This window comes from Chiloscyllium plagiosum, chromosome 19 (genome assembly GCF_004010195.1).
Source record: "Chiloscyllium plagiosum isolate BGI_BamShark_2017 chromosome 19, ASM401019v2, whole genome shotgun sequence".
Classification (NCBI taxonomy): domain Eukaryota; kingdom Metazoa; phylum Chordata; class Chondrichthyes; order Orectolobiformes; family Hemiscylliidae; genus Chiloscyllium; species Chiloscyllium plagiosum.
Window position 1 is genome coordinate 14,393,712 of NC_057728.1, and position 25,685 is coordinate 14,419,396.

The following is a 25,685-nucleotide window of genomic DNA, read 5'->3' on the forward strand; positions in this document are numbered from 1 at the left end:
ACTCATGCCCGAAACGTCGATTCTCCTGCTCCTTGGATGCTGCCTGACCTGCTGCGCTTTTCCAGCAACACATTTTCAGCTCTCTCCTGTCTGGCCCTGGACGTATTTTGTAGGTTACAATGAGATCACCTCTCATTCTTCAAAACTGTAGAGAATACAAGCCTTCATTTCCTAATCTCACCTCATAGAATAGTCCTACCACTTCAGGAACATATTTGTTGGACTTTTGTTGCACTCTCTCTCTCTCTATAGGAATAATATCTTTCTTCAGGTAAGAAGACCAAAACTGCATTCCAGACACCACTTAAACAAGGTTTGATACATAACTACTCCTGTGCTCAAATCCACTTGTAATACTATTAGCCTTAACTGCTTGCTGCATATAAATGTTAATCTTCAGTAATTTATTAATGTTAGCATCTAGATCTCTTCAATCCTTCAACTATAACACCCTGACTTCAGGCTGAACTATCTCCCTTTAAAACAAATGAACAATTTACCATATTACCTCTCACCACTTAAAGGTTTTTTGGCAACATAATCATTAATTGTTAAGATAGAGCTTTTATGGATTCAGAGACAGCGAGGTTGAGGACAAGAAAATACACAAAAACAAGTTCATTGAAATCATTGTCTTTGATATTTACACATGATGAACAGGAGAGGGGTCAACATATTTAATTCCATGCTGTAGGAGAGGGGTAGGAGAAGCTTGAAGCCAACATGATGTGTATGCAGCCTGGTGGCAGCATATTTTAATGAAAGGTTTTGGTATGTGGAGCATATCTTTCAAGTGGTTGCAACTACTGGCTAAGATGGAGGCATGAAGGGGCAAGTGGTGAGCAGGAGCAGACACACATACAGTGTTCCATTTTGGGGACTGCCCCAATCTAGTTTCTCTCCACCACCTGGCAGAATAAGAAATTGTGAATAAACGAAGAAAGATTAAGTACTAACAAGATTAAAATGCATGTAAATAGATCTGTCAGTGCTCACCAGCAATATGCTCATAATGTCCTTCTACTCTTGAGTGGAAAACCAACATTAAAAATCTAATTTTTCTGATCTTGTTAACTGGCTCACCATTGCCTGTATTGTCGTGGGAAAAGTTCTGGGAGTTTTTCTGGGGAAATTCAGCCTTACAACGCAATAAGTTTGGCAAACTGGCTTTTTAAATCATGATCACTAGGTGGTAAATGGATGTTTATTGTTTGATCTATGGAGCTGTATCTTGCTTGAATAGTGAAAATTGTGATTATTTCAATGCATTTTTCATGTTAACATCAACTCAGGAACAATTACGTTTCACACTGCATTCTACTTTGATCTTGATAAACCTTAACTCTATTTGCACTCAGATAATTACTATAAAAATTTTAACTGGCCAGTGAACGTCTCATTCAGTGCATCATTTTGATTATTCATGTTCCTTTCATTATATTATTTGAAAATTCCTCCAAACTGTATAACTGTAGTGTACTCAGGCTGAAACAAATGAGCTCACTAGAGAATTGACATATACAGACAATATGTAATTGTTCAAAAAATGAAGTGGGAGAAAAGAATCTGTTTATCTAGGAAAATAAGCAAAACACAGACAAGCTTTCAGCAAGTTTAATGATCGGAGAGAAAAGAATGCTATTAATACATAGACAATCAAACTCCATGAGAAGGTAGATGGTTTGCAACGGCACTTATCAGAAGAAGCCATGTTAGTGTCTGCTGACAAGCTGTACTGAAGGTCATAGTGATTCAACAATACTGTTGAAATTGAACCCAATGATCTATACCAAGAAAGTCAGTTAGGGGAATAATTGGTTTATAATAATTAGCTAAAATCTTCAACTTAAACAAAACCTGTTAACGTTGATCCTGTTAAAGTTCTTTAGAAACATTGTGAACTTTGAGATTCTTTTTCAATGACTTGTTACTGTTCAATCTCAGAAATAGTTCCCTCTGTCATTGAAAACTTTGTCCCTGAAAATAGTTCAAACAAACAACGGGGTACAATTCCCTTTTGATCACCTCTAACCACAGCCATTATCCAAAAGGAGAAATTACATCAAGGAATGGGATTTACTAAGACAAGAACAATTATTTATTCTGAACTCAAGCTAACAAGAGTGACACTGAAGATTTCTCAGTTCTCATTAGAATACCAGAAGACTTGAACATGGCTGGTGAAATTCTAATTTTATTGTCCTGTAATCAATAAGCACCGGAAGCCCACTGAACTATTTAGCAATTTCCCATTGATCTTGCATTTGAATTTCATATAATCCAGACAGACTTTCATAATGATTGTTGAGTACAAGTTGAGAAGGGTGATGCACATTCTTGACAGCACAGAGGTTTTATGAAAAAAAATGCAAAATTGTGAATGAAGGACTAAAATCCAACCAGATGGACAAACAGTTCTCAGATCTATGAAGACTCATTAGCTTGCCAAAACGGACAAATTATTGAGACATCCAAACAACACACAGAAAATGATTATGCAACCTACCTCTTTATATCAGAGATGGCCAGGCTATTTTTCATTTTTATATAGTGCTGCATCCTAACATGAAGGACTAGACATCTGTAAAAGCTAAATAAAGCTAAAACAGACTGAAGCTTATGAACGTCAGCTCAAAGATCACAATTATGCCCCCAAGTCAGAAGGCTAAGTGGAACTTGCTTAGAGTATTTTTAAAGGAATACCAGAATTAGCTTTATCGTCACATGTACTCACATGAGTACAGTGAAACGTTTACAAGTTGCCACTTACAATGGCATCTTAGGTACCAAGATACAGATTCTGAAGTACAAATTCTTAGGGGAAAAGCATTAGAAAAGTAAAGAAATAAGAAATTCATAAATGAATTTTAAAAAATAGAAGATAAAAAGTTCAGAATAACAGCGCCTCCAAAGCAGACCGCACCAGGCTTCACCTTGAGGACAGGAGTCGAGCACATGCTAAGATTGCGAGTTCAAATCCATGCTGAGGCCAGCAGACTAACTAGTTTTCAATCCAAGGCTGCCCAAGGACAGGTGGTAAAAAGTTTAAAAAAACATACATGCACAAAAAGAGAAAAAAGAAATGAAATGGATGGAGCGAACGGGCAGTGATTGCCAGGAGGCCCAGCAAACATGACTCTTACCAAAAATGGCTCATTAACGACCTAATAGCACGCATTCAGGTCCCAATCCTATCCCCATCAGCATTCCCACAACAACTCACCACTCATCTGCCAAAAGACCAGCATCCTGAAGCCTGTGCCGCAGCGCTGCTAAATGAGCACTGGCATTCCAATACTGCTCCACTTATTGATAGACTGTAACTGAATATGTTGGAGAGGGGGAAATGGCACCACAGGTATCCGACTGAGATTGGGAGGTGTCCTGGTAGAGAGTATGATGCATACGAGAGATGATCTCTTTCCAGAGGACTGGGGGAAGCCTGGTTTAAGGTTGCCACCCAGATCAGAGCCAGGTCTCAAATGGTAAGAAGGTCAGCAGTGCCACAAGGAAGTCAATTCCTTTCTTCAATCTGCCATTACTGTTCTCTTGTCTATGATCCATTCTGCTGTTGCACCCACTTCCCATCAAGTCACATGCCCTGCCACTCTCACTGTGGTCTGCAACATCTTCCCTCATTTGCTCTCAACCAGACACCTCCAACCCTCCCCAAACCCCTACACCACGAACCCTAGAAGACTCTGCACTGCCCAGTTAATGTTCTGGGGACCCAGGTTCAAATCCTGCCACAACAAGCTGGTCGAGTTTGAATTCAATAACGACTGGAACCAAGAGCCAAATAATGGCCATGAATCCATTGTTGAATGTCAAAAAAAAAAACCCTTCTGGTTCAGTAATGTTGTTTAGGGAAAGAAACTGCTGTCCTTACCTGGTCTGGCCTGAATGTGACTCCTGACCCACAACAAAGTGGTTGACTCTTAACTGCCCTCTGGGTGTTTAGGGATGGGCACTAAATACTGCCAGGCCAGTGATGCTGTCATCCCATGAATGAATAACGGAAAAAAAAACAATTGGGCCTAAAGGGCCTGAACTGGTGGAAAGTGCACAATATTCAGCTCCCCGTGAGGAGAGAATCCTAGTTTATGCATGTAAAGAGCTATTGGAATGCTGAGATACACATTTCCCACCAACCGAATAAGTCCCACTCTTTATTCAACAGTAACTCTCACTGTAACCGGACTCTGACTCATTCATTGCACATCACTTCTAACCATTGGTCATAATGCCTTCTCTTCCTTGTTTTTGCAAGTATCAGCAGGATGTCCACTAACGCCGCAGAGAAACGGTCAACTCCCTTCAGAAACCATCTCCCCGAACTTGGAGGATGACAATATCAAGGTCTGAGGGGAAGCATCAGCAAAACTGGCTCCAGCAACTCCCCTCCCACCACCCCGCATCCCTCCTCCACCAGTCCAGACACTGTCACCTCAGTAGGAATAGTAGTGCTAGGAAGTTAGGTAGCACAGGAGATAGTGAGCACCTCACTGTGACTGCTCCATAGTTGGCTAAGGAAGAATCTTCCCAGGCCCCTGGCACTCGGACAGCTGCCAGAAACCAAGTAGCTGGTCAACTCCAGGCAGGAGAGGACTCATTGCGGTTGGTAATCAGAGACTTCATCCAAATGCACAATGGAGCAACAGTGTGGGAGGCTTTGCCCAGAGGCTGCAGGAGTATAGCGATCTGGCTGCTTCCATGTATAGGTTGGCAGCTGCCCTGGAGAGCCAGGTACAACTCCCTCAGGGTCTGCTGGAGAGATGCAGACACATGCATTCCATTGCCCCAGCTATTGGTTATCAGGATAGAAGGCATGGCAAAGGGGGACCAGGAACCTTTGGGCAACGCCTCCCACACTGCTGCTCCTGTTCCTCCATTGCACATTTGGATGAAGGTCTTTGATTGCAAACAGCAATGGGTCCTCTCCTGCCTGGGGTTGACCCTACTGCCTGGGGTCTCTGGCAGCCCTCCGAGTGCCAGGGGATGATGTGATTATAGAAGTCAGGGAAAAGGACTGTGATAGCATTAAAGGAATTCACACAGACAGACAAGAGATTCTGAATGGCCTTCCATATAGATAAATCACTAGGGACACATGAAACATATCCCAGGCTGTTGTGTGAAGCAATGGAAGAAGTAACAGGGGTGCTGGCAATAATTTGCAATTCCTCTCTGGCCACAGGAGAGATGCCAGAGGACTGAAGGATAACCAAAGTGGCCATTATTCAAGAAGAGAGGAATGGATAAAGCTGGCAAATACAGGGCAGTCAATCTAACCTCAGTTCTGAGAAAAAATCACATGACCAGAAATCACATGACCACATAACGCTGATTTCTCTCCAGAGATGCTGCCAGACCTGCTGAGCTTTCCCAGCAATTTCTGTTTTTATTTCTGATTTACAGCATCTGCAGTTCTTTTGGTTTTTATTTAGAGTAACCTCAGTTGTGGGGAAACTATCGGATGCAATCCTGAGGGACAGAATTGATCTGCGTTTTGAGAGGCAGGGATTAATCAAGAATGGTTTTGTTAAGGGGAAGTCATACCTGACCAAGTTGATTGAATTTTTTGAAGAGTTGACCAGGTGTGTAGATGAGGGCAATGTATTTGTTGTAATCTACTTGGACTTCAGCAAGGTGTTTGATCAGGTGCTGCATGGGAGACTGGTAGCAAAGGTAGAGCCCAGGGAATCCAAGGAAATCTGGCTAATTGGGTCCAAAAATGGCTGAGTGACAGGAAGCAGAGGATGTTGGTCAAGGGATGTTTTTGTGGCTGGAAACCTGTGACCAGTGGGGTCCCACAGGGATCTGTGTTGGAGCTCTTGATGATTATGGGAGATATAAATGATTTAGCTTGAATATGGGAGGACTGATCAGGAATTCACAGATGATAGGAAAATTGGTCGGGTGGTAAATAATTGAGGAGGATAGCCTTGGACTACAGGAGTATATAGGCAAAAGGGAGGACTGCAGATGCTGGAAACTAGAGTTTAGGTCAGAGTGGTACTGGAAAAGCACAGCAGGTCAGGCAGCATCCAAGGAGCAGGAAAATCGACGTTTCGGGCAAAAGCCCTTCATCAAGAATAGAGGTAGGAAGCCTCCAGGGTGGAGACATAAATGGGGGGTGGCTGGGGAGAAGGTAGCAAAGAGTACAATAGGTGAAAGGAATGCCTACCTTGAAGAAGTTCTCCTTCCTTCTCCACAAGAATCTCAATGAGTCTCTCTCTCTCTCACTGCAACCACCAGATCATCTCCTCTGCCCTGAAGCTCTTCAGCCATGTACTGAAACAGACTCACTACCACAGCCACATTTGCATTCTCAGTGCCTGCCTCCATAACCAACTGATCCCACATGGACTCCAGACTACATTATAGAAGTTCGTACAGCACAGTTCGTAACCGAACAGGACAGCCAGTACAGACTACAGATTCAAAACCACCAGCAACGGTTCTCCTTCAGGATCCTCCACTCCACACTTGCAGCCATAGCCCTGCCTCAGCTGAGGGCCACACTCTCTCAGACCTGCAAAGGACCCACTCTGTACTATATTCCAAGAAGAATTCATACTCTCAACAAACAGTATTTCAACACCATCTCAAACATCAAAAACTGTAAGTACAACAAACTTTTATACACCCACCTCCATAACCAGCACTCCTCACACATTCCAGAAGATTCCCCCAGCCTTTGGAACTGCTCGGATGTCATTAGCCGTGTGGCTGGTACAGCTACCATCCCCACGGTGATCGATGACATCACTTCCGCCCCCATCATGGCCACCTCAGTCCCTCATGATTCCTCATGCACCACACGTGACATCACTTCCGCCCCTGTCATCGCTGACGTCACACATTTAGCAACTTCCGCCCCCTCGACTGCCGTGTTTACCACCACTTCCACTCACCACACACACACAGATCCCACTGTCACCATCCACGCCCCCCAGATCCCTGAGGGCAACATCACCCCTGCTCATGACTCCACCCCCATTATTGGGTGGGGGGGGCATAGAGAGGGTAGACAGGAAGAAACCTTTCCCCTTGATGGAGGAATCAATCACCAGGAGGCATAGAGTTAAGGTAAGGGGCAGGAGATATAGAAAGGGTGCGTGGAAGACATTTTTCACCCAAAGGGTTATTGTTCTCTAGAACTCACTGCTCGTAAGGGTGGTAGAGGCAGGAATCTTCGTAACATTTAGAAAGTATTTGGATGCATAGTTGTGATGGCAACCCATAAAAAGCTACTGGCCAAGTGCTGGAAAATGGGAGTAGAAGATTTCAGCAATTGATTTTGACTGGAACTTTGAAGGGCCTTTTGTAGACTTCTGTGATTCTATGACACTCTAGTTGGCTGTAGCTCGCAGTGAGGCAGGATGATGCCAGGAGCCATCTAGGCAGATGAGGGATCATGTGCAGGCCCTTGGAACATTCACCTCAGGATAGACCGGAGGTGGCCAGGCCCTGCACCACATTCTGCCTCACCTCTCCAACATGTGGAGGCTCATGAGGGCTCGCTTGTCTGAGGCAACAAGACCCTCACCATGTCAGGGCTATGCATATACAAATGCCCAGGGGTCACCCAATCAAACCTCCAGGGCCAGTGGATCTCCTGTCAGCCAAAGTGAGGAAACAGGTACTACAGGATGTAGTGTGTGACAATGCTGCCCTTTTTGAGGGGGTCTGGCCTGGTCCATAACAAGTGGGAATGAGGAAAAGACGAAAATCTACTGAGGGTGCTTTGGTGAGACTGTCTCATACAGCATGGAAACAGACCCTTCAGTCCAACTTGCCAACCAAGTTTCCCAAACTAAACTAGTTCCACTTACCTGCATTTGGCCCATATCCCTCCACACCCTTCCTATTTATGTACTTATCCAAATATCTTTCAAATGTAGTACCTACAGTTTCATCTACCAATTCCTCTGATGGTTCACTCCACATACGAACCACTGTATGTGAAAAATGTCCTTGGTTTTTTTTCTTGAACAGGGGTCATAAAGGCAGAGGTGCCGATTTATCTGGAAACTGTTACTTTGAACAAAGGCAGGGGAGTGGCCAGTTCTCCCACTTCAGGTTTTTTTTTTCTAGTTTGGTTTAGTTTTAGCAGGGAGTCAAAAACTGTTGGGGACCTAGAGAAGCAGCTACAGTGAAAAGAGGTTCTATGTTTCAACAGAGGTCTTGCCTGAACCTTTTCTCCGAAAACTCCTGCCTGTAAGAACCTGTGTTTGAAAATACGTTTTGCCAAGGAGTGTGTTTATGTGATGTTGCAGGGACTGGAACAGCTTTGTTAAGTTGTGATAATGTATCCGTTGGGTTATCAAACAAATTAAGTTCTAAATTCGGTGTTTTCTTTTGTGCAGGTCTCATCTGTAATGTTTAAATAAATCTGTTTGTCTAAAGCTAAGTGGTTTGACCAGCTGCATCACTCCTGGAAGACCCACTGTACATCTGCCTAAAAAAAAAAAAATGTTAGGGTCTGGGCTACCTTCTTAAAACGTTTTGAGGGGGTCTGGCCTAATCCATAACAAGTGGGAATGATGAAAAGAAGAAAATCTAATGAGGGCACTTTGGCGAGATTGACTCATACAGCATGGAAACAGACCCCTCGGTCCAACGCCGCCTAATTTTCCAAATTAACTACTCCCACTTCCCTGCATTTGGCCGATATCCCTCCAAACCCTTCCTATTCATGTACTTATCCAAAAGTCTTTTGACTGTCATACCTGCACCTTCACCTACCAATTCCGCTGATGGTTCAATCCACATATGAACCAACTTGTATGTGAACAAAATTGTCCCTTTTAAATCTTTCACCTCTCACCTTAAAAATATGCCCCCTAGTTTTGAACTCCCCCCGCCCTGGGGAATAGACCTTTGCTATTCACCTTATCTATACCCCTCATGATTGTATAAACCTCTATAATGTCACCATTCAACCTGGCATGTTCCAGTAAAAAGAGTCCCAGCCTATCAGCCTCCCCTTGTAACTAAACCCTCCAGTCCCAGCAACATCCTGGTCAACCTTTTCTGAAGTTCTGAATAGAAGTTTATAAAATCTTGAGGGGTGAATAGCCAAGGTCTTTTCCCCAGGGCACAGGAGTCCAAAACTAGGTTTAAGGTAAGGGGGCAAAGATTTAAAAGGGACTAAAGGGGCAACATTTCCATACAGGGGATGGTGCGTGTATGGAATGAGATGCCAGAGGAAGTTGTGGAGGCTGGGCATCCAAATGGGTATGTGAATAAGGGGCATTTAAAAGGGATATGAGCCAAATGCTGGTAAATGGGATTAAATTAATTTAAGATATCTAGTCAGCATGGACAAGTTCGAATGACGGGTCTGTTTGTGCTGTACATCTCTAGGATTCTAAGAACCCTCTGCTGAGCATGAATTGGTATTTTTATAATCATGTGATGATTTGGTCCTACATGCGTTTGTTTGTCCTGTTGGCACCATGTAAGATACCCTATACTTTCCCTGGTGTCGGTGTATAAAAGGTATGAATGAATTGACCTGTAGTATCTGGGGCAGGAGGAGGTGAATGGCACACAGGAAGCATTAGGATCACCAGCTTTTAGGAAGCCCTGCAGGTCGGTGTCCTTATGGGGCACAGGTCTGTGTGTAATGGCGTTTCCCTTCAAAATACCTTACCTGTCGCGCCTGTAGCCCCCTCCCTCACCAGTAAAGTCACTTACCCTGAACATTCCAGGTGTGGCTGCAATTGCTATCCCATGCGTCATTCTGATTACTAGAAGGCTGGAAGACGATTGTGAGCGCTCTTTGGCAAATGGATTCTGACCTCCCCCTGAATTTGCTGGTGAGACTTTTTTCTCGATAGGTGTTCCCATGAACCTCATAGGCTTTTTGCTGTCCCCACCCCAACCTTTCTGCGGAAGCCTCTTCAACTTTCCCACCTGCCCCTGGCATATGAGAGATGACCATGGCTGGTGTGGGCACACACTGATTCGATCCCCACTTGAAGCCAGGGTGCTATTGACTGTGGACAAATGCTCACTTCTGCATGATCCCTTCCTGTTCATATTTCAGTGGAACCCCTCTTACAAATATTATTGCCCCACTCCAACCTTACAAGAAGTGCCCAGATCCCTGGCTAATGGCTGTAGATCTCCACCCCACCCCCACTAGCCCTACCCTCCAGATCGGCTGCTGTGGACCCTCAGGACAGACTGTGACCTACTCCATAGACTGCAGAGCCATGTCCCCCCCAACCAGATGCTAGAGGCCTCACTGCCTTATGGTGTTAACAGATACTTCCATGGTCTTCGGTGAGGACAATTCACCAAAGACTTTGAGACAAGGCTGCCTGCTTGCTGTACCTGCACTGTGCTTACCACACAAGCTGTCTGCATATGGAGGGAGTGTTATGTTGACACAGCACACAGCAAGACGTATACCTCATTAAGTGAGTGAGGACTGCTGACCAGCAAGTAAACTGCTCGGTTATTGTGACTGGGCGAATCGACACTGCAAGGCAAGGCAGGAATGCCGTGCACATGCAGCTAAGCACTAAGTGAGCAAGCACCAGAAGAACAAGTGAGCAGCCCCAAGCTGTGGCCTGCTCTAATCCGGGAGGTGGAGGTGTCGGTCTCCGCATTAAAGCGTCCTTGCCACAGCCTTGTAATGCAAGCTTTTGATGTGGCCTGCAACATACCTTTGCACTTCCTGAGTGGCCAAGAGAATCAGAGAGGTGTCATTAATGGTCATGTGGACTTGGTTAATGTCAATTACTAAAGTCCATAGAGATGCACATTGGCTGATGACCATGGACGGTGCCCTGAGATGCTGTTTGGTGCTGAACAACACAGAGCCATCTCACAGCCAGCAGTGTGCTGAAGTTGCAAGGTTTCCACTCTGACTTCGATGTCGAGAACTCTTCATATCTAGCTTGTTCGGTGTGTTCAGTCAATGGGAAGCTGGGTATTAATGAGGCAAGTTGTGGTATGAATGAGATGCTTAACAAGTTATATTTCCCCTCAATTGAAAACTCATCAATGCCTGGTGAGAATCTGGCCTTGCCATGCAGCCATTGCAAAAGAGATGCAGCAAGTTGCCTCCGACTTTGTGATAAGACTTTCCAGACTACTTGTCACAGCACACATCACTTAGACCTACATTAGGTTTTTTTTTTTAAGATTAGATTACTTAGTGTGGAAACAGGCCCTTCGGCCCAACAAGTCCCCACCGATCCACCAAAGCGCAAACCACCCAGACCCATTCCCCTACCTTTACCCCTTCACCTAACACTGGGCAATTTGGCATGGCCAATTCACCTAACCTGCACATTTTTGGACGGTGGGAGGAAACCGGAGCACCCAGAGGAAACCCACACAGACACAGGGAGGCTCTGCTTAGATGCTGTGGGTTAAAGTTGCATTGTAGAATTTTGCAACCTTCTTTACAAGAGACACTTTCGTCAAGTACTTCAAGTCTTCCATTAATTCTACATCACCTTCAATATCACAAGTACTAGAAAAACAACTTCACAAATAGGGAGACAGAAACAAATTTCAAGAAATTGTGGCAGAGTTAGGAGAGGTAATCAAAACCATGATTTAAAAAAAGATAGTAGAAGAGTTCAAAAGACACAGTATAAGAGACAGGCCCAGGTACAGACATCTCTGCCCTCAAAAACAGTATGGAATATGATGGGAAGCACAGACTTGAAGTAAAAAGACATGAAACTGGGGCATAAGAAGGTATAGGCTGATGAGGCAGATATTCATGCTTTACCCTTGTTTTGCTTACTTGGCTGACCCATTTCTGTGGTCAGGAACCACTGCATAAAAAAGGATCCAGAGTTTTTAACCTCCTGCCCTTTAGAGTTCCACCTTAAAAAAAGATGGCAATAACAGGTTTGTTACAAAACAAAGAAAAGCAATCAAAACTGAATTGGGTGTGACATGTAGTGGATTACATCTGAAATCAGAATAAGTACAAATGTATGATTAAACAGCCTTTTCTTTTATATATACACTAATCGTTCATCACCTTGTAAACACTAACAACTGCTGTAATCAGAAGAGTGAAATCATGTGCTCCTGACATTTCAATTTTAATGCAAGGCTAGCATGGGTCATCTGTGCAAAACCTGCTTAGAAACAAGATTGCAGGGGATGTGTACCCATTATCTGGAAGGAAGTAAATCACCACTCTAAACACAAATGCACTTAGAATCATAGAGATATACAGCACAGAAACAGACCTTTCAGTCCAACTCATCCATGCCAACCAGATATCCTAAATTAATTTAAACCCATTTGCCAGCATGTGGACCAAATCCCTCTCAACCCTTCCTAGTCATATATCCATCTAGATGCTTTTTAAAGAACAACAGCTCTTTTGATAAATACATGTAATGCATGATAAAAGAGCACAGATCTATCATACTCAGGATGTCTTAATGTCCTTTTTTGTAAAATCATGCATACAAAGTAACCTTATCATCAAATTACAGAAATACAAAATTAAAATACTGCAAGTACTGGAAATCTGAACTTAAAACAGAAAATGCAGGTCTGACAGCAGCTGAGGAGAGAGAAACAGAATTAACATCGAGTCAATAAGACTTTTCTTAGGAACTAAATTTCATAGAGTCATAGAGATGCACAACATGGAAACAGACCCTTTGGTCCAACATGTCCATGCCAACTCCTAAATTAATCCAGTCCCATTTGCCAGCACTTGGCCCATATCCCTCTCAACCCTTCCTACTCACATACAACATTTAAAAGGCATCTGGATGGGTAAGTGTACCAGCCTCCACCACTTCCCCGGCAGCTCATTCTATACACACACCGCCCTCTGCATGAAAAAGTTCCGTGTTCCTTAGCTCCTTGAAAGTAGAGTCACAGCTAGATAGGAGAGTGAAAAAGGTGTTTGGTATGCTTTCCTTTATTGGTCAGGATACTGAGTACAGGAGTTGGGAGGTCATGTTGCAGCTGTACAGGACATTGGTTCGGTCACTTTTGGAATATTGCGTGCAATTCTGGTCTCCTTCCTATAGGAGGGATATTGTGAAACTTGAAACAGTGCAGAAAAGATTTACAAGGATGCTGCCAGGTTTGAAGGATTTGAGCTACAGGGAGAGGCTGAAAAGGCTAGGGCTATTTTCCCTGGTGTGGCAGAGGCTGAGGAGTGACCTTTATAGAGATTTATAAAATCATGCAAGGCGTGATAGGATGAATTGTTAATGTCTTTTCCATGGGGTGAGGGAGTCCAGAACTAGAGGGCATAGGTTTACGGTGAAAGGGCAAAGATATAAAAGGGACCTAAGGGGCAACTTTTTCACACAGAGGGTGGTACGGGTATGGAATGAGCTGCCAGAGGCTGGTACAATTGCAACATTTAAAAGGCTTCTGGGTGGGTATATGAATAAGAAGGTCGCTGGCAAATGGGACTAGATTAATTTAGGATATCTGGTTGCCATGGAGGAGTTTGTTTCTGTGATGCACATCTCTCGGCCTCTATGACTTTGTGCCACATTGGTGTTGGACATCTCATTGACAGTGCAGACTTTATGGCTGGCCAAGTATTTCAGCACCAGCAACCTTTCCCATTACCCCACCCCAAAAATTTCATGAGGCCTTTGCAGTAGAATTCATTGTTGACCTTACCCTCTGGCAAACTGTTACCTTTTCAACTCCTGTGTAGTGTCTAATCATGGAGAAAGTGAGGATTGCAGATGCTGAAGTGTCAGAGCTGAGAGTGTGGTGCTGGAAAAGCACAGCCAGTCAGGCAGCATCCGAGGAGCAGGAAAGTCAACATTTTGTTTCGAGCATAAGCACTTTTTTCAGGAATGTTGGGCGGGAAAAGAGATAAATAGGAGAAAGGGGGTGGGGATGGGGCTGAGGTGGAAGGTAGCTTGGAAGGCAATAGGTAGAAGAAGGTGGGGGGGTGCTGGTGATAGGTCAGAGTGGAGGGTTCAGCGGGTAGATGGGACAGTTCAAGATGGCGGTGCCAAGTTGGAGTGTTGGATCTGGGATAAAGGTGGGGAGGAAGGGAGAGGAGGAAACTGGTGAAATCCATATTGATCCAGAGTGGTTAGAGGGTCCCAAGGCAAAAGATGAGGCGTTCTTCCTCCAGCCATCAGCTGGCTAGGATTTGGTGGTGGAGAAGGCCCAGGGCTTGCATGTCCTTGGTGGAGTGGGAGGGAGAGTTGAAGTGGTCGGTCACAGGATGGTGAGGCTGCTTAGTTCATGTGTCCCAGAGATGTTCCCTGAAACATTCTGCAAGTTGGCGGCCTGTCTCTGTAATGTCGAGGAGACCACATCAAGAACAATGGACACAGTAGCTGAGGTGTTTGGATGTGCAGGGAAATCTCTGTTGGATGTGGAAGGATCCTTTGGAGCCTTGATGGAGATGACGGGGAGGTGTGGGAGCAGGTTTTACACCTCTTACAGTGGCAAGGAAAGGTGCCGGGAGTGGAGGGTGGATTGGTGGGGTGCATGGACCTAATGAGAGATTAGATTACTTACAGTGTGGAAACAGGCCCTTCGGCCCAACAAGTCCACACCAATCCACCGAAGCGCAACCCACCCAGACCCATTCCCCTACATTTACCCCTTCACCTAACACTACGGGCAATTTAGCATGGCCAATTCACCTAACCTGGGAGGAAACCCACGCAGACACAGGGAGAATGTGCAAACTCCACAAAGAGAGTCAGAGGGAATGGTATCAGCATTTTGCAGAGAGGGGTGGGGAGGGAAATATATCCTTGGTGGTGGGGTCTGACTGTAGGTGGCAGAAATGGCGAAGGATAATGAGTTGTATCTAGAGATTAGTAGCGTGGAAGAGGAGGACCGCGGGGATTCTAACCTTGTTGCTGTTCAAGGGCAGAGGTGCGGGAAGTGGAGGAGATGCACTGGAGGGCATTGTTGACCACATGGGAGGGGAAATTGTGTTCCATGAACTAGCAGACCATCTGGGAAGTTCTGGAGTGGAGTTGCTCCTCCTGGGAGCAGATAGGGCAGAGATGAAAGAGTTGGGAGTATGGGATAGTATTTTTACAGGGGTGGGAGGAGGTGAAGTCTAGGTAGCTGTGGGAGTTGGTGGGTTGGTGTTGAGCCGGTCACCAGAAATGGAGAAGAGAGATCCATGTCTAACCATGTCCAGATCTCACCCCCAAGCTGTCTTTTGAAGTGTGCAGACTGCAAGAATCTGAGCTGATGGCTGTTACCGAGAGAGAGGAAGTGTTTTTTTATCTCAATCACTGCCTACCTAGGGTTGCAATGTTTGAGTATTTGGAAGGAGGTGGCACAATGGTGGGCTGGTGCTGAGGGAAGCTGAGAAAAAGCAATAGGTGAATGTTTACATGGCTTGGAAAGGGTGGACGCTAGGAAATTGTTTCCATTAGGCGAGGAGACTAGGACCCATGGACACAGCCTTAGAATTAGAGGGGGTAAATTCAGAACAGAAATGCGGAGACATTTCTTCAACCAGAGAATGGTGGGCCTGTGGAATTCATTGCCGCAGAGTGCAGTGGAGGCTGGGACGCTAAATGTCTTCAAGACAGAGATTGATAATTTCTTGATGTCACAAGGAATTAAGGGCTACGGGGAGAATGAGGGTAAGTGGAGTTGAAATGCCTGTCAGCCATGATTGAATGGCGGAATGGACGCGATGGGCCGAATGGCCTTACTTCCACTCCTGTCTTATGGCCATATGGTTTACATTATCTGCAGCTTGTAAATCAGAAGACAATTTGCGGGATGAGGGGTGTGCAGTGGAAAGGGAGATGGGGAATTAGACAAGCAAAAACATTTGCAGAGCTAGACTGCTGGCATGCACACCTATAGCTATCTTCTCCCACTGCCTTCACAGGGCTTCCCATCTGCTATGGGTAGAGGGCTCCTCTCCTCCAATCAACTTCTCCCGAAACATGTACAGCAGTGGAGAAATGTGGAAACATTCTATCTGCCTTTTTGCCCCATAATTCAGTCTTTTTCTTGCCCACGTCTCTTCTTCAAATCAGTTGCAGTTCCTTGCCAGATTGATTGCAATTCCACTGCACACTGGTTTTAGGTAGTGCAGGCAAGCTTGAAGTGGCTCTAGCAAATCTTGCTATCCCACCACCCTGCTGAGAAATGCAATTACTCACGAGTGTATTTAACACTGGCTACAAAAAGATAACATGTTAATGAGCGAACAAGACAAACATGCCTATATTAGAAGTAACAGGTGTTGTTTAATTACATTCAGTGCCATCACATTTGAATTTGTTAAGCATCACAGCTAACAAAACCAATAAGTAAACAAATCACTATTTTATTTGCAAACTTTCACTTCAAGACATTTAGAAGTTTCAGTTCTCTGTCACTAAAGCTGAAGCTATATTTACCTGAACCAGCCTGGCAATGTGAAAATATAACTGATCTTTACAAGTTACCAGCAATCAGAAATATTTTTAAATTTCTTATGAATTTCAGCTTCTTATCATCTTGGCTACAAATGACTGTGGATTCTGGTGGACAGGCATGAGGAGCATCATATTGTAGAGATAGAAACAGGCCATTTAGCCAGTCAAGCCTGATTCACCATTCAATTAGATTACCTATCTCAATGTCACTATCCTGTCTTAGCTCTATATCCCTTAATGTCATTAGCGTCTTAGTCCTGTTCAATGATTGAGCTTCCACAGCCCTCTGGGGCACAAAAGTTCAAAGTTCCACCATCCCAAGAGTGAAGAAATTCCTCTTCATCTTAGTCTTAAACAGCCTTATCATGGTTTTAGACTCACCAGCCAAGGGACATATTATTCAAAGCCACACTGTGAGGATTTTGAGAATTTCACTGAAACCACCCCTCATTCTATGAAACTCAAAAATACAGATGTAGTCTCCTCAATTTCTTCCTAGACAAGTCCACCACCCCAGGGATTAATCTGATAAATTTCCACTGCACTCCTTCCATGGGCAAGAATACTCCTCCTTAGAAGAGTCCTAAATTCTGCAATACTCTGGTGGGGGGGGGGATATCACCAAGGCTCAGTACAATGGCAGTAAGATATCTTTATAGCTGTACGGAAAACCTCTTGCAATGAAGGCCCCTAAATTATTTGCCTCATATAGGTGCTGACTTTTTTTTTGCAAGTCATTAAACAAGGACACCCAGCATAGTTGGCATACCTGCACTTCCCAATCTCTCTCTGTTTAAGAAATATTCTCTATCTTTTTCTACTGCAGTGAATAACTTCACATTTATTCGCATTAAATTCCATCTCAAATGTTAAAACGTATCTAGTCTATGCCTTCTTGAAGCCTCTTTCCAATGTCCACACATTCCCACACTGTTTGGTGTCATCAACAAATATGGAAACATTATAATTGGTTTCCACATTCAAATCATTGAAAGAGATTACAAATAGTTGTGGACTAAGCATTGACCCTTGCGGTATCTCACTAGTAACAGCCTGCCAGCCCAAGAATGGTCAGTGAGTTCCTACTTTGTCAGTTAACCCATTCTTAATCCATATAATTTTCCCAGTTCTGTGCATTCTAAATTTATTTACTAACCCCTGGTATGGAATCTTAGTAAACACTTCTGACGGGTGTTTGAATATTTAACATTTATATTGAATTTTGTTTCAATTCAGTTTTAGCGGGAACATTAACAAGTTTACTTTTATAGATCTACGACAACCAAAAGTTAGGTTTAGAATGCTGGAGCCAGATCACCTGATTTAAAGAGCAGTACGCTCACAGTTCACAGAATGCTTATCTTTTATATTCATTCACAGGATGTGAGCTTCACTGGTTGGGCCTGCAGCATTTGTTACCCATCCCTAATTTCCCTCAAGATTATGGTGATGAGCTGTCTTCTTCAACCACTACAGTCCATGTGATATAGGTAAACCCACGGTGCCATTAGGAAGGGAGTTCCAACACTTTAACCCAGCCACAGTGAAGGAAGAGTAATTAAGCTCCAAGTCAGAATTGTGCGTGTCCTGCAGGTGGCAATACTCTCATTTGTCAGTCTACGTGACAGAGGTCACGGATTTGGAAGGTGTTGCTTAAGGAGCATTAGGGAGTTGCTGCAGTGCATCTAGTACAAAACAGATGTTTAGTGTTGACAGTATAAAGTACTGACACTGTGCATCGGAGTGAATGTTGAAGATGTTCAATCCTATCAACTGGTTACACAAGGTCATGTAACTTTTGGAAAGTGGGATTTAACACCTTTGAGACATGCTGACAGAAGATATCTTTGCAATAAAAACTGGCCAGCAACAGCTTTTGATTAGTTAAGTTAACTTGTTAAAAGGACTGAAATAAGAGCGCCAGGATCTTCCAAAGCCGACAACCAAGGCAGATCTCTCTCTTTCTCTCTCCCTCCCCCTCCATGTGAGAGTGGAAGAAAAACAGTAAAAACAAATTTCTGAAGAGAAGTACTTTCAACTCAAGCAAAAAGCTAGGTCCAACTGACCAGCTACTGAATGGAGGATCACTGCAAACAGAAATTTTCCTTGCTAAAGACCAGACTGTAGCAAGCCGCCATATTCCAATCTTATAGTTTGGGTACTTAATCCACAAAATGTCTTCCTGTTTACCTATGGTTTTCACCCATGATATTTCTGTAAAGCTCCCTGTCTTGTATATCACATTTGTGAATTAATATCAGCATGTTTGATTTTAAAGTGACCTAGCTTATATTTCCTTAGGAGCAATTAATTTTGCCACTTTACAGGATACATTTGTTGTATTAAATAAGTTTGCTTTACTTATTTAATGATGAAACTTGGTGTGAGTTTTTTTTTAAGATAGTGGTCTCTTTCAGTCGGAAATTAAATTGGTCATTTTCACATTTGTGATGACTCATCAAGTCATGGGTCATGACTTGCGATCTTCCCATTAGGATCATGACGCTGGTTACTGTCTGTTTGCAAATCTCGATTTACCATGCAATTATGCTTTTAGTTGTTGATTATTATAATTTAAACTTGCATGCATTCATCTTTCATGGAGTAACTTTTGCAAAGGAAACCCCTAGCAAGATGTGAGTAAAGGAGCACTCCTTATCAGAACCAGAAGAAAGGAAGTCCAAATAAGAGAGTAGCACAGTACTAATTCTTTTTAGATGCAGTCTTTTTACAGAGGTGGGTATGTGAAATACACTGCCAGCAGTGTTAGTAGAGTCAAGATACATGAGGGACATTTAAGCGACTCTTGGATAGGCGTATGGAAGTTAATACAATGAAGGGTGTGTAGGATAGTCTGATCTTAGTGTAGGATAAAAGGCTGGCACAACATTGAGGGCCGAAGGGCCTGTACTGTTCTATGTTCTATTAATTTCCACAATAAATTTTAAGAGTGTGGATGAAAACACTGCTAGAAAAATCTTCTCTTCAATCCTCCAGCAGTATAATGAACACTTTAAGAGTATTTTTCTTTTACAAACAGAAATTCAATCTCTAGCACCATCTAGATTACTGGATATCAGCTTTTCTCAGTTATGAGACATTATTAGGTCAAGTATTATCAACCAAAATGACTTACAGCCTATATCTTGTGGTAGCCCAGGAATTTAAATGGAAATCAGCTCCTAATAATTCTCCAGACACTCATTCTGAGAGTGAGCTTGAACTCCTTGACCAAAATGGCCTGTTGTGTTAAACATGCACTTCAGCATAAAACCTTATCTAATCACCTCAGAGTGCTTTTTAGTGCTGAAAATATTCAAGAAAAATCCTCATTCTTCCACAATTACATTGTTGCTGTGAGTTCTTGCTGCACACAAATCAGCTGCTGCGATTCTTCCATCTAACACTGACTTTAGCGGAGAACGTTTCATGCTTTACAAAGTGCTTGAACTTGCAAATGGTCATCATGTAGCACCAAGTTCTTTCTTTAAAACCATTATCGCATAGTTTAGCTGTGGTATTAGTCCCAGAGTTCTCATACATACAATAACCTGAGTATGTGCAGAATGTGAGACGCTACAAAGTGACGTTGTTATAGTACTCAGCTGGTGACCTGGGGAATCGTGATGATAAATTCCATCATCATTGTCGTGAAAGGGAACTCAATAACTTTGTGGGCTAGCACCAGGAAAAAAATGAGAGCATACTTCATGCTTACAGGGTCTGTCCTATTTTGACTTTCATACTCCACGGTTCACTCTTAATGTTCACAAAGAAGGAGGAATATGCCTTGACCCAGGGACTCATTCTGCAAACTCTGACAACAAGCAATAGATGTTTACAGCAAATCCAGCACTTGTGTTGGCCAATTTACAGAACTCCGAGGGTAGCAGTCAAAAAGACCTAACAAATAGCCATTTTCTACAGCAACCACCTTTACTTTCCCTAAATTATTATTATGCCAAAATCATTAAAAGGACACTTTCACCTCTCAAATTGGTATAGATCTGAACCAGAGTCTTATGAGTTGAATGCAGAGTCAGGTAACTGCATCATACCAACTGCCCTAATAAGGCAATCCTGTCTGTATTGTATATTGGATGTCTACAGCTTTTAGAAATGTTTTAACATTCTTTATTGTGTGTGTGCACTAACTTTGGATTGTTATAAATCCATAAAATAATGCTCTATATCTTGCCGTCATATTAACTGTGAGGCTAATGACACTAATAATTAATTGTGCAGAAAGGCCACAGCAACTTTTGGCAAGACAGCTATCCAAATGTCACTGTCTGACGAATTACCATCTGCTGTTAGCTTCAGAAAAATGGCACATCACAATTAAAAAGTAGTGAAAGGTATAAATTTGCTGTATATGTGCAGCAAATACAAACTTAAGCTCACTACAGAGTGTTTGTTCCTGGCTAAGTACTCTTTCAAATCAACTTCCCAGGACTGAAAACCATTACAAGTATGGAATTTCATCCATTCAAATTAATTGTTGTTGCTCTTCAAAATGTATAAATTTCAAATTCATTTTGTTATACATATCCTTTACTTTTTTCTCTCTATTGTCATCCAATCCTTCTTTTATTGTTTATTTCTCTTTATGGATCTGATTTGGTATTGAATTTACTCACTCAAACGTGCACTTCCATGCACTATTATTTTCACAATCCTTCAATCTGATATTTAAGGAGTTACATGCTCTGTTGACTCAGGTCTTAGTTGTTTTCTCTCAGTATAACACTGGCAACTTGTACTTTCTAAAGTTTGGGAATAAATTAATTTAAAATCCTAAAAAGGTGCTAGGACTGGGACTGAAGGGTCTGTTTCCGTGCTGTACCTCTCAATGACCCGATGACTAAATTAAGCGGGGAAAAAAAAAAAGGAGGGGGAACCAAATGACGGTCTTCCACAACCCAAGAATGAATGTTTTTTTTTAAAAAAGGAAAAAGAAAAAAAAAAAGAGAAAAAGAAAAAGAAAGAAAAGAGAAAAAAAAGAAAAAAAAAGAAGAAAAGAAAAGTGTTATTAGATGCCCTGGCACAGAAAATTATGTCCCAAACTCTTTTCCTATTGACTAGCCAAATAAGCTATTGACTGAGGAGGAATGGCATGGAGAGCCACAATAGCGATTTAGTCATACTGTTGTTTTAAGCTTTCTGTTTGGTCATACCTGGGGTTATCTTTTTTTTTCCTTCCTAACAGTTGAATTCAGTTTAAAATTGTAGCTTTTGTCAACATAATGTTTGATTTTGAGCAACTACACACCTCACCACCCTGCCCTGGTATTTCAGGGTTTGTAGAGAAGAGCACTATCTCAGACTCTGTTCAACAACCTAAACAAAGTGCAAACAGACAAAATAGGAGCAGTGATGGACCATTCAGCCCCTGACTGTGATCCACCATTCAATAATCATGGCTGGTTTGTTTGCGTTTTTGTGTACATTACCAAGCACCTCCAATTAGCGTTCATTCTCTTTGTCTAGTGAGAAGCCTTTGGTCTTCAAAATATTCAATATTTCATCATCTCTGAGATAGAGTGGTCTAAAGTTGCACAACCCTCTGAAAGAAAAAAAGTTCTCCATGTTTGTGTCCTAGAAGGACAACCCCTAATTTTTTTTAAAAAAAAGCTCCCTCATTCTGGACTCATCCAGAAAACGTGCTCTCACATACACATTGTCAAGGCAATTCGGGATCTTATATTTATTCATTCCATTTGCATTTCATTGTAATTGATTATTAAATTCCCATTCTTACTCACTTACTGTTTGCCTTTTTAAGTAGAAACTTTGCAGAAACTAGTTATTCATTTTTACATTACTAGCTAGCTTCTTGTCATAACCTAATTTCTTCTTTCTGATCAACTGTTCAGTTATTCTCTGCCATTCTTTGTATTTTGTCCAATCATCTGATCTTCCACTCATTTGTGAAGTTTTACGTATTTGGCTTAGTTAACCAAGAATGGTGGGTCCTCCCTTTAGAAATCCTTTTTATGATAATATACTTATTCTGAGCATTCCTTCAGTGCCTGCCACTGTGCCTCAATTGTTGGAATATAGATTGCCAGTTCACTTCAGCCAGCGCAGTTTTCATATCCACAAGTGGCTCTGAATTAGGTTTAAAATACCAGTCCTAGATTCAATCCTCTCCTTTTCAAACAAATGTAAAACTCAAATCAGATTGTGGTCAGTGCTACCTCTGGGTGCCTTTACTCGGTAGTCATTCATTTATCCTGTCACATTACACAATACCAAGTCTGATATATAAAATACGCTGCTCTAAGAAACTAATAATTCAAAAGCATTCAATGAACTCCTCATCCAGGCTACTACTGTAAATCTGATATTTCCAGTTAGTGTGCAGATAAAAAAGTTACATGTGCTTATTGGTATCCTTTATTACAAGCAATCAATATTTCTTACTGTATACTTTGTACTACATTCTGGTTATTGATTCGGTGGTGTTGGGGGGGTGGGGTGGGGGTGAGGGTTTGCTGGAGACCACTCCACCATGTGACTTCTTTCCTCTACCATTTCTCAAGTCCACCCAAACTGATTCTTTATCCTGTTCTCTTGAACCAAGGTCATCTCCAACTTCTGCACAAATTCCATTCTTGGTTAACAGTTCTACCCCTCACCTTCAACTAGCTTTCCAGTTTTCTTGAATCATATAACCCTCAGTCTTCAAGTCTCAATCCTTGCATCCTGTGTCAGGTCTCTACAATTGTTATCAGATCCTATTTTATTGCTTCAATGTGTTAACAAAGGCAAAAGTAAATGAATTGTTACTTTTGTAGCATTTGGTGCATGCCAGCAACTATTGTTCATCCCTAATTGCCAATGAGAAAGTGCTAGCGATCAATTGATTTCAGTGGTGTAGGTACTCCAACAATGCTAATAGAAGGGAAATTCCAGCTTTTGATCCAATGACAGGAAAGGAATAATGATATATTTCCAAGTCAAGATAGTAGGTGGCTTGAAGACTAATTTGCAGGCAATGGTGTTTCCATGTATTTGATGCTCTTACCCTTCTAGATAAAAGTGGTTGTGGAATTGGAAACTACTGTCATGAATTTTGCAATATATCTTATAGATGATATATGATGCTCCAAAAGCTACTATATTTATATGACAAGCCCAGTTTAATTTCTGGTCAATGGTAACCCCATATATGTTGATACCAGGGATTCAGCAATAGCAATTCAATGGTCAACAGGTAGATTTGCTCTTATTGGATCTGATCATTGCCTGGAACTTTTGTGACACAAAATGTTACTTGATACTTCTCATCTTAAGGCTGGATATTGTCCAAACACAGCAAGGACTGGACATGTACTGATTCAGTATCTGAGTGGTGAATTGTGCAATTATCTCAACTTCTGACATTATGACGAAGGAAAGACTGCAGACAAAACAACTGAAAATAGTTGTGCCAAGGACAAAACACTGAGGAACTACTGCAGAGATGTCATATAACTAGTCTGATTGATTTCCAACAACCACATCCTCCTTTGTGCTAGGTTTGACTCCAACCAGTTGAAAGCTTTCTCCCGATTCCTAGGATTCCAGTTTTGCTGGGGCTCCTTGATACCACACTTGGTCAAATGTGGTGTTGATGTCAAAAGCAGTCACTCTGATCTCACCTCCATGTTTTTTATCCATGTTTGAACAAGGCTGTAATGAGGCCATGACCCTGAATGGCCCAAATGGAAGCCATGCAGAATGCCAGTGAGCAGGTTATTGTGAAGTAAATGCTGGTTGATTGCACAGTTGATGATTCCTTGTATCGGTTTACTGTTGATTGAGAGTTGACTGATGAGACAATAACTCGGTAGTTTAGATTTGCCCTGATTTCTTTAGATACCTGGGCAATTTTCCACATTGTCAGGTAGATACCATAATTGTAGCTGTACTGGAACAGCTTTTTAAGGGGAATAGCAAGGACAAATCTTCAGTACTATCGCTGGAATATTATCAGGGGCCCACGGCCTTTACAGAGTCTAGTGCATTTCCCATTTCTTGATATCTTATGGAGGGAATCGAATTGGCTAAAGACTGGCATCTGTGAGATAGGGACCATAGAGAGAGGCCAAGGTAGAAAACCCACTCAGCATTTCACACTGAAGACTGTTGCAAATGCTTCAGCCTTATCTTTTACACTGAAGATGGGTGTTTGTGGAGTGTCCTCCTCCATTAAGTAACTCAATCATCTGCCATCATTCATGCAATTCCATGGATCTGCAGCCCATGTCCTTCAAGATAGTAAAGGTCATAGGTTTGGAAGCTTCTATTATTTAGTCCTTGTATTTATATTGATTAGCGTGAATCTCTTGATTAACTGGTACAGTCCAGCTCGTATTCATTCTGGTTAATAAAATGTTTGCTGTATAACATGTTAACATTGTAGTTTTGTGCTCTATTTATGTGTAAGAGTCTGACTCCATTTTAAAAATGGCACTGGGGACACAACTGAAAGATGAAGTTCATTGTTTTGTGCCACATGTCAAAACTGGCATCCCGCAATTCTCAAGAGCACTTTCATCCAAAACACAGAGTTGCTCTCAAGCAAGACACCAATGAAGGTTGTATTGCTTGAATTATTTTTTAAAAAACTGAGTTGGAAGGATGCACAAAAAAAACATTTTGCTTTAAAAAGGGCATTGACAGATAGAAAATACAAATTCCATAGTTAAATGCAAAGGGTGTAGAAAACTTAAGAATAAGATTGTCCTATTTGAATATGTAGGCACTTTGCAAGACAACTTGGACACAAGGATTAAGAAGTTAGACTTACTGGAATTCCTTGCAACTGTGGTTTATCTAATAAGTTGTGAAGTTCATTCTTTGAAGCTTCAATCTTTTCAAAGTCTGCAGCGTCCACCATGTAGCTAAAAGAAAGACAAACAGTTGAACCACGAAAATAACTCAAATAAAAGGAATGGAGTTAGTTGGCAGGAGGAAGGAAAGTAAGACATGTGACATTCAAACTAGTGGAAAGATCACAACTTATCATTGAAAACTTACACAATAGCATTAACTCCTCTGCAGTAACGCTCCCACATGCTTCGGAATCTTGGCTGTCCACCAATATCCCAGATCTGTCAGGAAAACACAGATTTGTGCAGCACTTCATTAAACAGAATACAAATTGTATTTATAAGTGGACAGTAAAGTTTACTGAGACTTAATCCAGTTTACTGTCTGAGAAAGGGACACACTAGCACACAAGAAGTTCAGTCAAGATTAGAATACCTTGGTTGACAGTGTCATAACCTGTTGTGGTTCTGTTCGCCG

At 42.3% G+C, this 25,685-nt stretch overlaps 1 protein-coding gene across 2 annotated transcripts in view; it reads right to left on the reverse strand.

The window, feature by feature from the left end:
- The window catches only part of LOC122559532 (ADP-ribosylation factor-like protein 8B-A), a 93,793-nt gene that overhangs the window by 22,017 nt on the left and 46,091 nt on the right, over positions 1-25,685 (reverse strand). For both annotated transcript variants that reach the window (XM_043709139.1, XM_043709140.1), the window contains exons 3-4: positions 25,416-25,489; positions 25,186-25,279 (exon numbers count right to left, since the gene is read on the reverse strand). In XM_043709139.1, coding sequence (XP_043565074.1) covers positions 25,186-25,279; positions 25,416-25,489 — 168 coding nt within the window. The remainder of the gene's footprint in view (positions 1-25,185; positions 25,280-25,415; positions 25,490-25,685) is intronic.